This window comes from Tupaia chinensis, unplaced genomic scaffold (genome assembly GCF_000334495.1).
Source record: "Tupaia chinensis unplaced genomic scaffold, TupChi_1.0 Scaffold000063_1, whole genome shotgun sequence".
In the NCBI taxonomy this organism is placed as follows: domain Eukaryota; kingdom Metazoa; phylum Chordata; class Mammalia; order Scandentia; family Tupaiidae; genus Tupaia; species Tupaia belangeri.
This window is the reverse complement of record NW_006159521.1, coordinates 2,995,066-3,011,704: the sequence shown is the minus strand read 5'-3', so window position 1 is coordinate 3,011,704 and position 16,639 is coordinate 2,995,066. Positions and strand designations below refer to the sequence as shown.

General features: G+C 42.0%; 1 protein-coding gene across 1 annotated transcript in view; it reads left to right on the top strand.

Moving 5' to 3' along the window:
• The window catches only part of TLN2 (talin 2), a gene marked incomplete in the record, with an annotated part of 559,462 nt that overhangs the window by 410,437 nt on the left and 132,386 nt on the right, over positions 1 to 16,639 (top strand). Inside the window, 3 exon segments of the mRNA XM_014593350.2 lie at positions 483 to 611; positions 3,354 to 3,456; positions 15,978 to 16,186. Of these exon segments, the coding sequence (XP_014448836.1) occupies positions 483 to 611; positions 3,354 to 3,456; positions 15,978 to 16,186 (441 nt within the window).

Here is a 16,639-nt window from a genome sequence, read left to right as displayed (position 1 = left end):
AAAGAGTCATAATCTAGAATTTTGTAGAAAGAATCCCTAAGGTGGAACAGACTTGCCCCCACAGTCTTGCTCATTCATTCACTTGTCTGTTCACTCACACATCCCTTCGCCCCGTGTTTCCTTTCCTAAGCCTCTATCTACACACACACATTGTACCGGTTGCCTTGTTTCTAGAACCCAGGCACAGTGAAAAAACGATCCTCTAAGCTGACAGACAAGTGCATTTAGGATAAAAATAGCTTCAAAGAGACTTTAAGTATATCCCATTATGAGACATGCATAATTGATTTTTAAGGCAAGTTAAGACTGAGGTCCTCACTGAGAATGATTTTGTACTCTTGGGAAACACTTGCTGCCTTTGCCTCCTGCAGCGAGATCTGGAGAATCACAGGGTATATACAGAGGCGTTTCATATGCTGCAAAGTATTGGGGACACTTTTGCCAAGCAGACAGTGTATACATATTCCCCACTCTGTCAACAGGCCCATGAAGCCTGTGGTCCTATGGAAATCGATTCGGCTCTGAACACGGTGCAGACGCTTAAGAATGAACTACAAGATGCCAAGATGGCTGCCGGGGAGAGTCAGCTGAAACCACTGCCAGGGGAAACGGTAAGCTGTGAGAGGCAGCTGGGGCCTGGGGTCTACTTTAGTTAGGATCAGGTCAAGGCGTTTTCAGAAGCTAGGGCAGGCCTGACTCTGAAGCACTTTGAATGCAGAGCCCTAGGACAGACACACTTCTTTAGAACCATATTAAGATAGAGATGGCCCTGCAGGGAGCGGCCTCTGCTGGTGGTTCAGCAAGTACTTTCCTGAGGTTTGGCTGGGAATGATCGGGTATCTATCAATACGTATTGCTCTTTTTCATAAACAAAACAAATGCCAGTGTTTCAGGCCAGCGTTCTAATTTTGTGGCCTTTTTCTTAAAAGAATCCCCAGTGTAGTTGAGTAATTAGGCTTGGAGCTAGGAGTTCTGGCTTCCCGACCCAGATGTGTCATCAACTAGCTGGAGACAAGGCCCATATCTCCTCTGTGTCTTGAGTATATCAGCTACGAAACAGGGAGTAATGAGGTTATAGTGATAAATACAGAAGAGATTAGTAACAGTCATTTTTGTAAAAAAAAAATATTTAATGTGACCAGCCATGGTGGCACAGTGGTAATCCAATATTCCGTGATTCTGGGGCCACATGGGAAGGTCGTAGGTTCACATCCCCAGGTCTTCCTGTACGCATTGGGTATGCATACACGTGTCCATGATCCTGGCTGGTTGAGTCTGGGGGTTTGCAGTGTGAGGACCCTGTTGGAGTTACCTATCTCTTTCTCTCTCAAGAAATAAATGAAACTTAAAAATTTTCTTTTTTCTACTTAATGCAAAGCACTGGGATAGACATCAGTGAAGCACTTTAATACAGTAAAGCCATGTTTGCAAATGACCTAATGGTACCTGTACATATACAGACTATTTTATCCTGATAGTAACCTTAAATAGCAACTTTTATTATCTCACTGACTGAGAAAACAGAGGCACTGGGGTTGTCACTAGTTCCAGCAAGTGTTGGTTCATGGTAGGACTAGATTTGGATACAAATCTACAGGTTTCTAATACCCAAGCTTTTCAGCACCCATGTTGCGAGTTTCTCCTCTTAATCACTGCTGCTTTCGAGTGAACTGAGGGCTTTCAGAAATCTCTTCTTTTAACGGGACTTCAGGAGAAGCTGAAGGACCATAGCACAATGCCAGGTACACTGGAAGCACTTAGAAAATACTCCATCACGCCACTCCATGTTGTAAAGACAATGATTAACCTCTCACGCTCAGAGGTTGTTGCTGAACTACTGTCACCCAGCTAGTCATGGAGTTGGGATTGGCTTCTGACAGCAGCTTGGCAAGGCAAACCAGGTGTCCTTTCATAAGCTCCTGTACTCTCAGGAGCCCAAGAGAGGCTGGCATGACATGAATTCTAATTTTACTGGCTATTTAGAATGCAAGAAACACCATGCAATTTTTAAAGAAACTATTTTCCCTTTAAAAAAAAAAAATGTGTGTACTGGGCCAGCCAGTGTCATGGTAGTTAAGGCAGCTGGATCCCACATGACTGATGGCATGGTTCAAGTTCCAGACCTGGCAGATTGAAAAACATGCCCAAAGTCCCAAAAAGGACAAGTGGAAGAGAAGGGAGTGTGGCATGACCATCCCCCATGGGGGAGGCTTTCTTGCTTGCACTCTCTGTCTTCTCTCTGTGGCAAGCCCATGTACCCTCTGGCAAGTTTTTTCAAGTATTTCATTGTTGGCCACGATAGACCAGGCTCTCTCTTACTTGAAGGCACTGCTTCTCTTGGGAAACATGTTGCAGGGTTAAAAATGCATAGGTTTGGGCCAGTCCCGTAGCCTAGTAGTTAAGGGAGCTGGATCTCACATGGCTGAGCACAGTTTGAATCCCAGCTTCTTTGGTGTGAAGAACATCCACGTAGGTATGCATGCATGCCTCAAATCCTGACAGGATGGAGAACTGGAGAAGATATAGTGGCATGCACATACCCCTTGGAGAGGAGCTTTCTCCCTCTCTGTTGAGCACATGCACCCTCAGGTAAATTAAAAATAAAAAGCATATGTCCTCTGATGCCTTTCTGCACTCTTAAGATACACCTAGAATTTCTCTTCCGAACTGTTGTTCTCATCTTAATCAAATAATTACTCATGCCCTTGACATTTACCAACTTTTGTTTTTAAATCTTTTCTCAGTTTGCAAAGCAGGATGGCGTGCTGTTCATGGGAAACAAGCACTTCGTCTATTTTCATAATCTCATTCACCCCTGCAAACCTTGACTTCTATTGCATTTCCTTCCAGTTGGAACTCCTCAAAGTATCATGATCAAATAGAGCAACGTTAGTGGTCCCACATGCCAGGAAGGTGGTGCAGCTGGATGTCTGCCCACTTCCTGCCAAGGCATAATTAATTCCCACTAAGGATTTGTTGCAGACTTTCTAAATTAGCTCCTAAAGGCATTATACTAATAGCTACCATTTGTCTAGAACTTATGTTCTTCTCTGGAAACCTTCCGGGCTAGGTATTATGACCTCCTCAGAATACTGAGACTCGGAGAGGTCCAGGAACTTACCTTACATGGCTAGTAACTGGGGGGGAGGAGCAGCAGTGGGCCCCCGGATTTGTTTGTTTATGAACTGGGGCCTTCTCCCTGGGTCACCCAATTCTTCTCAGCACTGTTGATATATAGGGCGGGAGACAGCTGAGGGCCAAGGTTTGATGTGTATTATTTTGTAAATTATACCAAGACCTCAGTGGATGCTTCTTTTCTTCTAAGTTCTCTTCCTCCTCGAATATTCTCGTAGCTGGAAAAATGCGCTCAGGACCTGGGCAGCACATCCAAAGCAGTGGGATCCTCCATGGCGCAGCTCCTGACCTGTGCCGCTCAAGGCAACGAGCACTACACAGGTGAGACTCTCATGCCCGCTTGATGCCGTATAGCCAGGGTTAGGTAGACCTCTGCGGGGGACTCATTCTTTTCATGGTAAATCTGACTTTTCTTTTTAGCAGTTCGCCACCTATCTTTCAAGCATTTTCCATAAGCTTGTTACTCGGTTTGATACTAAAGGTACAAAGAACAATACAGTGTGATTCCCCCCAAAACAGTATGTGGTGGTAAAAGTCATGGTGTGTTTTTCTATGCAAAAGTGTGTCATGACTTCCCTGACAACCTAATAATTATGGGTTGCTCCTATTAGACTATAAACAGTTAGGAATCATAGACTTCCAGAACCATCTCCAACCCCTGAAGTCCCACGAAAGTAAAGGAATAGTAAAGGCAAAGAGAACACGAGATGACAATGGACAAGATTTCGGTGAAATTTTTGAACATCAAAAAAGACAGAATGGTAACTGATAGAGCCAAATAAATGAAAATCTAAGGATGTCTGGGACCAGGGAAGCCAGCAACAAGCAATCTGAGTCATGCTGCTAGATCTAAGGGATGAGTAGGGGTGACTGGGTGCTGGTGACCAGGTGGCCCTAAGTCTGAATTGGGAGCAGATTGTGTGATTATCAACTCTAAGAAAGGCAGAAAGCCATCCATAAAAGAAACGCGATCATAGTGGGACATCTATGTGTATCTAAAATTTTTAAAAGCCAAGCATAGTACTTGAAAACATGAAATACTAGAAGAAAGCTTAAAGAATTGAGTGACCCTAGGGGTAGGAATCAGGTGAAGAAGAGTAGATTACGGTTTAGTGTTGCCATTATATAGTAGTTGTGCTTAACGTTTTTTGAAATATACATTATTATTAAATTGTAGTAAACAAGGGTTAGTAGGTGGCATGAAGGTTAAGGCAGCTGGATCCCACATAGCTGATTCTGCAGTTCAAGTCCCAGATCTAGCAGCTTGGGAATCATGCCTGACATGTGTATGTGCAGGCCCAGAATACAGAGAGGAGAATGAAGAAGGGATAGCAGAGTGGCCATCCCCCTGGGGGGTAATTTCTCACTTTCCCTCTCTCTGTCTCCAGCAAAGACACATGCCCTACAACAAAAATCTTAAAAAAAGAAAAAGAAAGAAAGAAAGAAAAGAAATAACACTGGGCTCGTGTGTACGCATGTTGAAAATCCCAAGCAGAGAAGGGAGGAGAAAAGATGGTGGCATGGCCTTCCCCTCTGGGAGGTGATGTTTCACTTTCCCTCACTCTCTCTCTGTCTTTGGTGAATGCATGTGCTCTAAAGCAATAAAAAAAAAGACATAATAAACATACAGAAAGCATAAGTTCTAAGTAGATACCTTTACAATTTATTTCAAACTGAACACACCCAAGAAGTCACCTCCAAATGAGTGAGTAGAATATTTTTCAGCATCACAGATGCACCCTCCTGCCTCCTCCCAGTCATTGTTCTGTCTCTCCGGTGAACACCACGACTTCTAACAGCATAGATTAATTTTGAACTATGAATAAGTGGAATCATACAATATGTACCCTTTGTGTCTATTGTGTCTAGCTCCTTTCATCAGCGTAATGTTTGTGAGACTAATATATTTCTATTGTCTTCTGAATGCCTGTGGTGTTATACTGTGGGTATTCTGGTTATTAAAAAAAAAATCAAACAAGACAAAAAAACACTACTATAAATAAGTCTAGTACATTTTGTGTAGTGAACATAAGCATTTTTTAGACATACACGTAGGTGTGGCGTTGCTGGGTAAGAGGCTGTGTATGTTCAGTGTTCGTCTTCCATCAGTGTGTAAATATTTCAGATGTTTTACCTCCTTGTTAGCACTTTGTATTGTCAGTGTTTTAGTTTTAGCCATTCTGGTAGGTGTGTATTAGCACCACATTATGGTTGCAATTTCCATTCTATCTGATTTGCACCATGATTGAGAGCCTTCCATTTGTTGGCTGCCATTTTGTGAAGTATGTGTTTGTGTCTTTTGCCCATTTCTTTAAAACTTGAGCTATCTAGCTATCTGTCTTTTCCTTGTTTATAGAAATTCTTTGTCACTTACATGTATATCTTGTATCTTGTAGCTTGCCTTTTAATTTTCTTCTAAGGGTTGTTCAATAAATGAAAGGTGTTTAAGATTGTAATACAATCCAATTTACAGTTTGTTTTATTTTTTAGCCTTTATTTTATAATGAAAAATTATTGAACATGTTTTTTTCCAATGGAGAACTTCACATTCTTTTGTCTGTTTATTGTTTCTTCTTGGTTTTTTTCCTTAGTACTTTATGTGTCCTATTTCATCATTTTTCCCTACCCAAGATCATGGAGTTATTTTCTTCTGTTGTATTCTAGAGATTTATTTTACTTTTCACATTCAGAGCAACACTCCAGACTGACCCTGCAGCCTAATGGTTAAGGGAACTAGACCCCACAGAGCCCATCACAGTTTGAATCCTGGCCCCAGCATCTTAAAAACATTGTGGGCATGTGTTCGTGGGTGCCAAAATCATGACAGGATGGAGAAATGGAGAAGGGATTGTAGTGTGACCATGCCCCATTGGGAGTGCTTTCTCTCTCCTCCCTCTCCCTCTTTCTCTCTGGTGAGCTCATACACCTACTGGTAATTACAGAGTATAAATAAAAAATGATGACCTATGTGGACTTGAGTTTTGCATATGTGCAGCAGTTTCCCAGTCCTCCCACACACGCATGAGATGTATCCATTGACAGAGCACTGCTGATGAACAAGCCTATCCTTTCCCCAGTGGTCTTTAGTGCCACTTTTTTGTGAATGTAAGTGAACATATATGTGTGGGTCTGGTCATGGTATTTCTGTTCTTTTCCATTGGTCTAAATGCCTGGTCTTACATCACTACCATACTTTCCTAATTATTACAGTTTTATCTTAAGTCTTTTCTGTTTTTTTTCCTAAGAGAGATTTTTGAGAGAGATGAAGAAACAGAAAACAAGAAATCACCCCCTAGGGAGGATGGCCACACTACAGTCCCTTCTCCTCTATTCTCTTCTCAGGATTTTGGGCACGGACACACACACACACACACACACACACACACCCCCAGTGTGAGTTTAAGCCACGAGGTAGGTCTAGGACTTGAACCGTTTTCGACTACATGGGAGTCCAGCAATGCTAAAATTATGCCATCTGCTGGTCTCTATCCTAAGTCTTAATGTCTGGTAATGTCAATTCTCCAGTTTTGTTGATCTTCCTCAAGTTAGTGTTGACTATTCTTGGCCTTTAATAAGATTAATGTAAAAATACAATCAACCTGTAAGTTTCTACAGAAAAAAAAAAAAATCCCGAGTTTGTTTTTGGTTTTTTCTTTCTAATTGGGATTACATTGAATCAGTTTGGGGAAAATTGACATCTTTACACTTTGAGTCTTCTAATCTGTGAATATGGTATTTTTTTTTCTTCCATTTATTTTAGTCTTATTTCTCTTGCTACAGTTTTATAATTTTCTGCACAGAGCCTTTGTTTTGCTTAGTATGTGCATGATAAACCTTTTCTTATCCTTTTACTGTCCATTTTTCTACGTCTTTATATTGAATGTATATCCTGTAAAGTTGTAGTTTTTCTTTGGTAGAAGAGGGATTATTTGTTGGTGTGACAATCCTTTTCTTCCAAGTGGAATATTTTGTCTATTCACATATAATGTAATTACTAATATGCTGGGGTTTGAATATCATCTTCTATTTTCTATGTGTCCTACCTATGGTAAGTTTCTTTTTCTCTCTCTTCTTGCCTTGAGATTCATATGCATTTGTTAAATTCTGTTTCCTTCCCCTTGAGTTGCTTATTAGTTGCACACTCATTCAATATTCTTTTATATATACATATATATATATGTATATATAAAATTTACATTTAATCACTATACATCTTTATAGTGTACATCATGGTTTTTCCCAGCATGAATACAGTGCATATCAGTCAAGACAAAGACAATATCATATACATTATCATCAGCATATAACTTTTCTTTTTTGTGTCAATCAAATGTATTACTTGTTTTTTTTCCCTGTTCCTCTCCCTCCTTCCCCCTATTACCCACCCACAATTACCCCTCTCTTCCCATGCTATCTCTAGTGTCTGCAGTTGCTCTCCTACTGATATACCTTCCAGTCTTTCCGTTTCTGTTATAGGATACAGACAGTTTGTATATGTTGAGTGGGGACATAGAAAGCTTGTACTCTATGGAATACTACTCAGCCATAAAAAAATAAGTCCCTGACATTTGATACAAAGTGGGTGAACATGGAAGACTTAATATTAAGCGAAGCAAGCCAGACTATGAAAGATAAGCTTTGTATATCATTCACGGTTTTCTTTAAATTTTAATTCTGTTTACCTCTTCTTGGATAGCTCAAGAATCTTAGAGCACTTTAAACTTTGTTTACCTTTCTTTCAACTCATTTATTGTTGTGTTTTAGTTCTACAAGTATATATGTATGTGTGTGTGTGTACATATATACATATATATATACACATGCGCATATATATATATACACACACATACATATGTATATACACACATACATACATATATTTTTTTTAAAAAAAAGAGATTTTTGATATGGGGCATGTGCACTCTCTGGAAATAGAGAGACAAAAAGAAAGAAATCACCCTCCAGAGGGGATGGCCACACTGCAGTCCCTTCTCTTCCAGTCTAATAGTGGGATTTGGGGCATGCACACACTTGTGCCCAGCATAAGTTTTAAGCCACTGGATACAGGACTTGAACTTCAGGTGACTACATGGAAGTTCAGTGACATAATCATTATGCCATCTGCTGGTCCCTCTACAAATATTTTAATCTCCTTAACACAATTGACCGTGAGAGATCCAGCGCAATTATCTCCATGCCACCTGCTGGCCCAATTCAGTTTCAATATTGTTTCTTACCATCCAGATTCATTTAGATGTACCCCATATTTACCCTATCTATTGCCGTTCATTCCTTCAGTATTGCCATGTGCTTTCCATCTGGGATCATTTCTCTCCTACTTGAAGAGAAAACTCTATTTTTTTTTTTTCAGTATGAGTGAATTTGTGAAAGATTGTCTCAGATTTTGTTTGTCTAACAGTAACTTTGTTTTGGATAATCTCACTATTCCAAAATTTTAGATTGACAGGTATTTTCTTCCAACCCTTTGACAATGTTATTTCATTATCTTCTGGCTTCCTTTATTCCTGTGATGAAGTCAGCTATAAAGGTCACGTGCTTGCTTTTTGAATTTTCTCACTCTTCAGTTTTCAAGTAATGTGCCTAGAGGGATTTTCTTGGGTTTTCAACCTTTGGGTAGTAGAGCTCCTTGAAAATTGGATTTGACGTTTTATATTGGTTTTCAAAAGTCTCAACCTTTGTATCTTTCTTTATCATTTTATTTATTTATATTTTTTTAGGATTTTTGCCATATACTACTTGTGCTCACTGGAGAAAGACAATAAGAGGGAAAGTGAGAAATCACCCCCGAGCAGGGATAGCCACACAGTAATCCCTTCTCCTCCATTCATCTCCTGGGATTTTGAGCATGCATGCATGCATACATACCTGGTGTGATTTTTCAATCTGCTGGGTCTGAGATTCAAATTGCAGTCAGCCATGTGAAAGTCCAGCACTGTAACCACTATGCCACCTACTGGCCCCAACCTTTGTGTCTTTAAATTATGCTTCTGGGGTCTAGCAGGTGGCATGGTGATTAAAGTGCTGTATTCCTACATGGTGCACTGTGGTTCATACCCAGCAGCTTGGAAATCACACAGGGTGCACATACATGTGTGCCCACAATCCCAAGAGGAGAATGGAGAAGAAGGGATTGTGGCATGGCCAATCCCCTGAAGGTGATTTCATTTTCTCTCTCTCATCTCTCTCCAGGAAGTGCACATACATGCCCTATGGCACACACACACACACACACACACACACTTAAAAAGAATTAATTTAATTTAATAGCTATATATATATTGCTTCTGCCCCATTTCTCTTTGTCTTTGTAGACTTCATGCCACAAACATGTGGTATATACCATGTTTCACCTTTTCACTATGTTTTGCACATTTCCTGTGCTCTCTTCTTTTTCATTTTTTCTCTCCAGACCTTATTCTCAGTATTCGCTTTTGACCTGCCTTCCAGTTCATTGTTCTTCTCTTCAGCTGTGTCTATTTTGCTTTTACCCCTTCTACTGATATTTTAATTTTAAATGCCATATTTTTTAGTTTTAGAATACCTATTTGATTGTTGTCTTGTCATTTTGTTTCTCTGCTGAAATTTTATATCCTGACATCAAATTTCTTCAATATATTTATTGTACTTAAAGTTTAAGTTCAGAAACTCTAATACCTGGATCACCTGTCGGCCTGTTTATATTGTTTGGTTTCCTCTCACCTCCCTGGTTTTCAGCCAACATCTTGTCCTCTGGTGTTTCCGATGTTTTTTCTTAAGGTATTGGTATTTTAAATTGCAGAGAAAATTTGAGGCCTTGAACGGTGTTTCCTTCCCTCTATAGCAGTGGTCCCTGGCCTTTTTGGCACCAGGAACCAGTTTCATGAAAGACACTTTTTCCAAAGACTGGAAGCAGAGTGAGAATTGTTCATCAGAGCTCACGACCTAGATCCTTCACATGCACAGCTCCTATGAGAATCTAATGCCACTGCTGATGTGACAGTGGGAGCAATGGGGAGCAGCTGTGCTCACTCACCTGCTGCTCACCTGTTGCTGTGCAGTCCACTTCCTAACAGGCCATGAGTGGGTTGAGGAACCCTGTTACATAGAATTAGTCTTTGCTTCTTAAGGGCAGATCACCATAAAACTGCAGGAATGGAGCTGACTGAAAATTGTTAAATTGGAGCCAGTAGGTGGCCTGGTGGTTGGAATAAGGTGCTGGATGCCACAGCTGTCCTTGACCAGCAGCTTGAACGTCCAAAATCACAAGAAGAGAATGGAAGAGAAGGGATTACTGTGCGGCCATCCCCGTGGGGGTGGTGATTTCTCTCTTTCTATCTCTGTCTCTGGCAAGCACACATGCCCTATAGCAAAAATTTAAAAAGAGAAGCAGAAACTTGACTGTTCTTGGTGATGTGTTAGAAGTTGGCAGAGCTGGAGAAAAAGAAGCTAGCATGGACAAAACTCAGTGACTCACCCAACTGCCGAATGAAGAATTGTATGAATCACTCTGAAGGAAGCATTGGGCCATTGGGAGGAGTAGAGCTGGGATGAAGTTAAAGGATGCCAGGGTCAGCTCTAAATGTATTCTGTTTTTTTGTTTTGTTTTATTTTTTGGAGAGGTTTTTGCTATAAGGCATGTGTGCTCGCCAGAAAGACAGAGAGAGATAGACAGAAAGCGAGAAATCATCCTCCTGGGGAGATGGCCGCGCTGCAAGACCTGCTCCTCCTCTCAGGATCTTTAGCATGCACGTACACATGCCTGGTGTGAGTTTAAGCTACCCATTCTGGGGCTTGAACCGCAGCCAACTACATGGGAGTCCAGCGACAGCCATTACGCCAACTGCTGGTCCCTAAATGTATTCTTTTCAAAGTGCCTGGAGGATATGCAAGGCCAGATGTCATTAAGCAGTCAGATCTTTGTTTCTTGGACAAGGTAGAGACAGCTGAGCTGCTGGAGATACAGATTTCAAAATCCTTAGTAAAATAATAATGATCAAAAGTATGAAAGTTTTAATAGGTCAGTTTACCTATGGGCGAGGAAAAGTTTATTAGCTGTAGCCCTGAAACACCAGCTAGATAAGGAGGAAGCCGAGCAATGGAAGTCTTTCATTTTTCTTTTTTTCTTTTTTCTTTCTTTCTTTTTTTTTTTTTTTTTTTTTTTGGGGGGTTTTTTCTTTTGGGGCACCCGTTGCTATAGGGTACCTGCGCTTGCCAGACAGACAGAGAGAGAGAGAGATAGAAAGGGAGAAATCACCCTAGGGGGAATGGCCACACCACAATCCCTTCTCCTCCATTCTCCTCTCGGGATCTTGGGCACGCACGCACACGCACCCGGTGTAAGTTTAAGCCACCGGGTCCAGGACTCAAACCACAATTGACTACATGGGAGTCCAGCAATATAGCCATTACACTAACTGCTGGTCCCGAGTAATGGAAGTCTTTGAAAGAAATGAGAACTGTAGCTGTGAAGTAGGCAGAAAGAAATGTTTCTGAAGCCATCAGAATAGAAGTGCAGGAAATTATGTGAGGGAAGAACTTAGGAAGCGTCCATTAGCTTTGAGAATAAGGAGGTCACTGCTCTCCTTGCTGAAGGCACTTTCAGGAAACTTGAGTAATGTGTGGAAAGCAAGAGAAGAGAGAGTAAGTATGGGCAAATTCTCCCTGGTCTCGTCTTCCTTGTCCACTACTGAAGTGTGTGAGATACCAGGAGTTACATTGGGCTGCATTCTAATGCAAGTGTGCCCTTGTTTGACCAACGTAATCTTCTAAATGCATTTCTATGTAGTTGAATCTATTACATAGACAGGATATTTTGTAAATGCTTTGGAACAGATTAAAGCTTTATGTTGTACATGGTTACCTGTAAACTTGCCATGTGCTCTAGTACTATTGTTTTTGTTGTTGTTATTTTTGTTTGTTTTTTGTTTTTCTTTTTGAAGAGGTTTTTGCTATAGGGTGCGTGTGCTCACAGAAAGAGAGAGACAAGAGACAGAAAGCGAGAAATCACCCCCAGGGGGAGATGGCCACGCTGCAATCCCTTCTCCATTCTCCTCTTGGGATCTTGGGTGTACACGCACACACGCCTGGCATGAGTTTAAGCCACCGGGTCCAGGACTTGAACTGCGGTCGGCTACATGGGACATAGCTGTTATGCTAGCTGCCTGTCTCCCAATACTGTCTTGACAAAAAAAAAAAAAAAAAAAAAAATCTACATCAAGGACCAGCAGATAGTATAGTGGTTACATTGCTAGACTCCCACATAGTCAACTGCGGTTCAAGTCCTGGACCCAGCAGCTTAAAAAACTGAGCGTGGGCACGTGTGCGCATGTGCCCAAAATCCCAAGAAGAGAATGGAGGGTAAGAAATTGTAGTATAGCCATACCCCTTGGGGGGTGATTTCTCATTTCCTGTCTTTCTGTCTTTCCAGCGAGTACACATGCCCTATAGCAAAAATCACTCTTTTTTTTTTTTTTTTTTTGAGAGGTTTTTGCTATGGGGCGTGCTTGCCAGAGAGAGAGAGATAGAAAGCGAGAAATCACCCCCCGGGGGGATGGCCACACCACAATCCCTTCTCTTCCATTCTCCTCTCGGGATCTTGGGCTCACATGCACATGCACCCAGCGTGAGTTTAAGCCACCAGGTTCGGGACTCAAACCACGGTCAGCTATGTGGGAGTTCAGCAACATAGCCATTACGCTAACTGCTGGTCCCACAAAAATCTCCTTAAAAATAAAAAATCCATACAAATTCTGGTAAAGAACAATAACCATCCTAAAGAAATGCCACTATATTGGTTATCACTTCATATGTCTTAAGATTCTGCTACTGGATATCATTTAAGATTCATATGGCAAGAGTACCATGAATGTAATCTGAGTTTTCAGAGGATTGTGGCTGTTTCAAAGGATTGAAACAGGAGTCCCGAGTAGTATTTCCCACTGACACAATAGTGCACACTCGACAATGGGACCAGTTTCACTTGCAGGGTTCCGTTTCCTTGGCGAGCAGACCTGGTTACCGGTAAGAATTTTGCTGTGAATTCAGCCACATACAGATATTCCTTGGGCTCTCAGGCCCCTGGTGGCCTCCTTTCTTCCTTTTGGTGGTGTGGCTTCCTCTTTTCCGGAAACCTGATCCCTCCAGAGAGGACTCCTGATGTGCCTTGTGATTACACAGTGAGTCCTCAGCAGAAAACACATGGAATGACAAGCTTACGTTTCTGGCTTACAAACTCTTTCCGTTTCTGCCTTGTTTAAATTGTCTGAGTCTAGAAAAGGTTTTTCAGTCAGTGGTTTTTGCATAAACATGTCTTTCCCAATAGCCTATGACAAATGTTTTATTCTTCCGTATTCTTACACAACTCAAAGAGAATTGAATTCAAGAGTCCATATGATAAATGGCAAGACCAGAGGAGAGGTCTAAAAGTCACTGCTTAGAATCAGAGGTAGGATCTCAGCCTCTCCTAAAACCTGTGGGAAACTGAAGCCCAGAGAACAAAAGCCAGCGATGTAGACCACCCAGCTAATTAGCAGCAGATCCAGAGCCAGATGAGGTCTCTACCACATCTGGCGTTTTTTGGAGCATCGACTTCCTTCAACCCTGGGCCAAAAGCTCCAGCGTGAAATGGAATGACCTTGACTTAATTCTCTCCTTCACCCTTAGCTTTATTTACCTTTGTGTTTTCTCTTCTGGGCTTCTCCTCTGCCATGAAAAATGCTTTGTTTAAAAATTATTTCATCCCATAACCCATACGGAGGTGCCATGTGATAAACGATAGATTGGCAGCCCTGTGATTGGCCTTGATTAGATCAGAGTTATGGCCCAGCTGTGTGACTTCCTAAATATTTACAGATTGGCGAGTCTGCAGCGTTGCAAAGCTGTCTTGTTTTATGGATCTGGGGCCTTTCACACATTGCATTACAGAGCCTCGTCTTCAGCAAGGCGAAGACCACCTGCTGCATCTGAGCTGAAGCAACGGCTGCTAAAGGCCACATTCACTGTTTCTTAGAGACCCTCCAGCTCAGTCCTATCGAGAACAGCCATTTCAAAGTTTAATGAAGGAGAGAAACACCGATTGTGTGTTGTTCAGGCAGGTTTTATGTGTTTTCACAACAAAATCTCCTAGTTCTCTATTCCAAAGAGGACTATGAAGAGTGCCTAACCTGGGAGTTAAGAAGCCTCAGGTCTGGTTCTAGTGCTGCCTTGGGAAGTGTGTCTGTGGAGAAGACGCTTCTCATTCCTGGGCCTCATCCGTGAGCTGGTTGGATGAGATGAGCTCAAGTGCCGGCCGTTCTGTGATTTTCAGGTTCTTTTGTATATGCCTCGACATCTCCAGTCTTTATCCTCTGCTTGAGTGTGCAAGGATTAGCTTTATTCTCTATGAGGTGGCACTATTATTATAAAGAACTGGATACTACCCCTGGTTTATCACCAGTCCCATCATTTTTGGAGATAAATTTGAAGATAAACAGTTATTTCACATAGAAGGATATCCAAGTAGCCATTAAGCACATGAAAAGGTATATAGAATCATTACTCACTAAGGATATAAAAGTTAAAACCTAATTGAGACACAAGTACTTACTCTCTAGAATGACTAAAATTAAAAAGCTGACAGTACCAAGTATTGGCTAGGATATAGAACAACTGCAAGTCTTAGGCATTGTTGGCAGAGTGTATAAATGGTAAAACTATTCTGGAAAACTGTTTCTTAGAATCTTCTAATATCAACGATACCCTTACTCTTTGACCCTGCAGTTCAACATCTCCATTTATATCCAAGAGAAATCATTCATGTGATATACCTGAATGTATGTACAGGAACTTTACTGGTAGCTTTATATATCATAGCCTCAGACAGGAAACACCCTGAATATTCATCAACAGAAGAACGAATAAACAAAGGTTGGTATGTTTGTATAACGGAATACTACTCAGCAGAAAAAAAGAAGGGACTGCTACACATAACACCATGGGTGAATCTCACAGCATTACGTATAGTCAGAAGGACTACAGACACAAAATAATACATGCTATAGGGATCTATTAACACGACGTTTGAGTCCAGATGTTAGAATCGTGATCACTTCTGGTCCGAGGGGGTATGGCCTGGGGAAGGACACACTTGAAGTGGCCCTGTGACTATGTCTGTGGGTTCTAGTTCCAAGCTGCACTTTACTGTATGTGACATATGTCCCAATAGAGACAATGGGGAAGAAAGGAGAAATTAGATAACCTCCTACAAATCGATGCACAATCTCCCCCAAGGAGGTCCCGTGTACTTGCTCCCGTGCGTTTGGTGTTTCTGCTGTAGGGACCTATGAGGCAGCAGGAGTAAGGGAAGGCAGAGGTAGTCTTTAGCTTTCATTTTTTACAACAGGTTTTCTTGGACTGGCCCAGAGACAAGGGGATGGGCTGCTACTTTGAAAAAGCACAGCAATTTAAATTTCATAAAAATTAATCTAGTGCTTGGGGCCAGCAGATGGTGTAATGGTTCATTGCTGGACCACGGTTTGAGTCCCAGACTTGGTGGCTTCAAACTTAGGCTGGTTGCTTGTGCAAGTGTGCCCAAAACCCCAAGGGGAGAATGGAGAAGAAGGATTTGCAGCGTGGCCACCCCCCCCCAGGGGGGGTGATTTCTCACTTTCTGTCTCTTTATCTCTCTGTTTCTCAGCTGAGCAGATGTGCCCTATAGCAAATATCTCTTCAAAAAAATTAATCTGGGGCTTACCCGTGTGCCAGGTCTTAGTCCATAGGAGGCCCTAGTCTAGGGGCTTATTCCCAAGTAAAAATGTGACTATTAGATGGACTCTAAAGAAAATGTTCTGTTCTTTTATCTTTAGGAGTAGCAGCTAGAGAGACAGCCCAAGCTCTGAAAACACTGGCCCAGGCTGCCCGTGGAGTGGCCGCATCGACGAGTGACCCTGCAGCTGCCCACGCCATGTTAGATTCTGCTCGGGATGTGATGGAGGGCTCCGCCATGCTCATCCAAGAAGCCAAGCAGGCTCTGATTGCACCTGGAGATGCAGAGAGTCAACAGAGACTAGCTCAGGTGAAGCTCAGAATTGGGAATGGCGGGCATCGTGAACATGGACGTGTTGAGGCTCTCTCCTGGACAATTTTCCGTGCTGTGAACACGTTGAGGCAGCAAGTGTTTTCAGAGCCTCCCAAAGTGTCATAACATACACGATACTCACTTTCATAGACTTGCCTAGAATTCACATTAATGTGACATGGACTTAATTCACTGTCAATGGAGGACTTGAGAGGCTTTGAATTCTGTCCTTGGAATGTTAAGAGCCAGAAGCAGCACGTTGCTGTGAGGCCTGTGTATGCTTACCTGTATGTGTTCCTCTTCTAGCCTGGGAGCTGACTCAGATATACTAGGTCTAGCCACTCAGAGGTTTACAGTTCTTGGGAACCAGCAGTTAGCGTAATGGCTATGTCGCTGGACTCCCACGTAGTCGACCGTGGTTCGTGTCCTGGACCCGGTGGCTCAAAACTG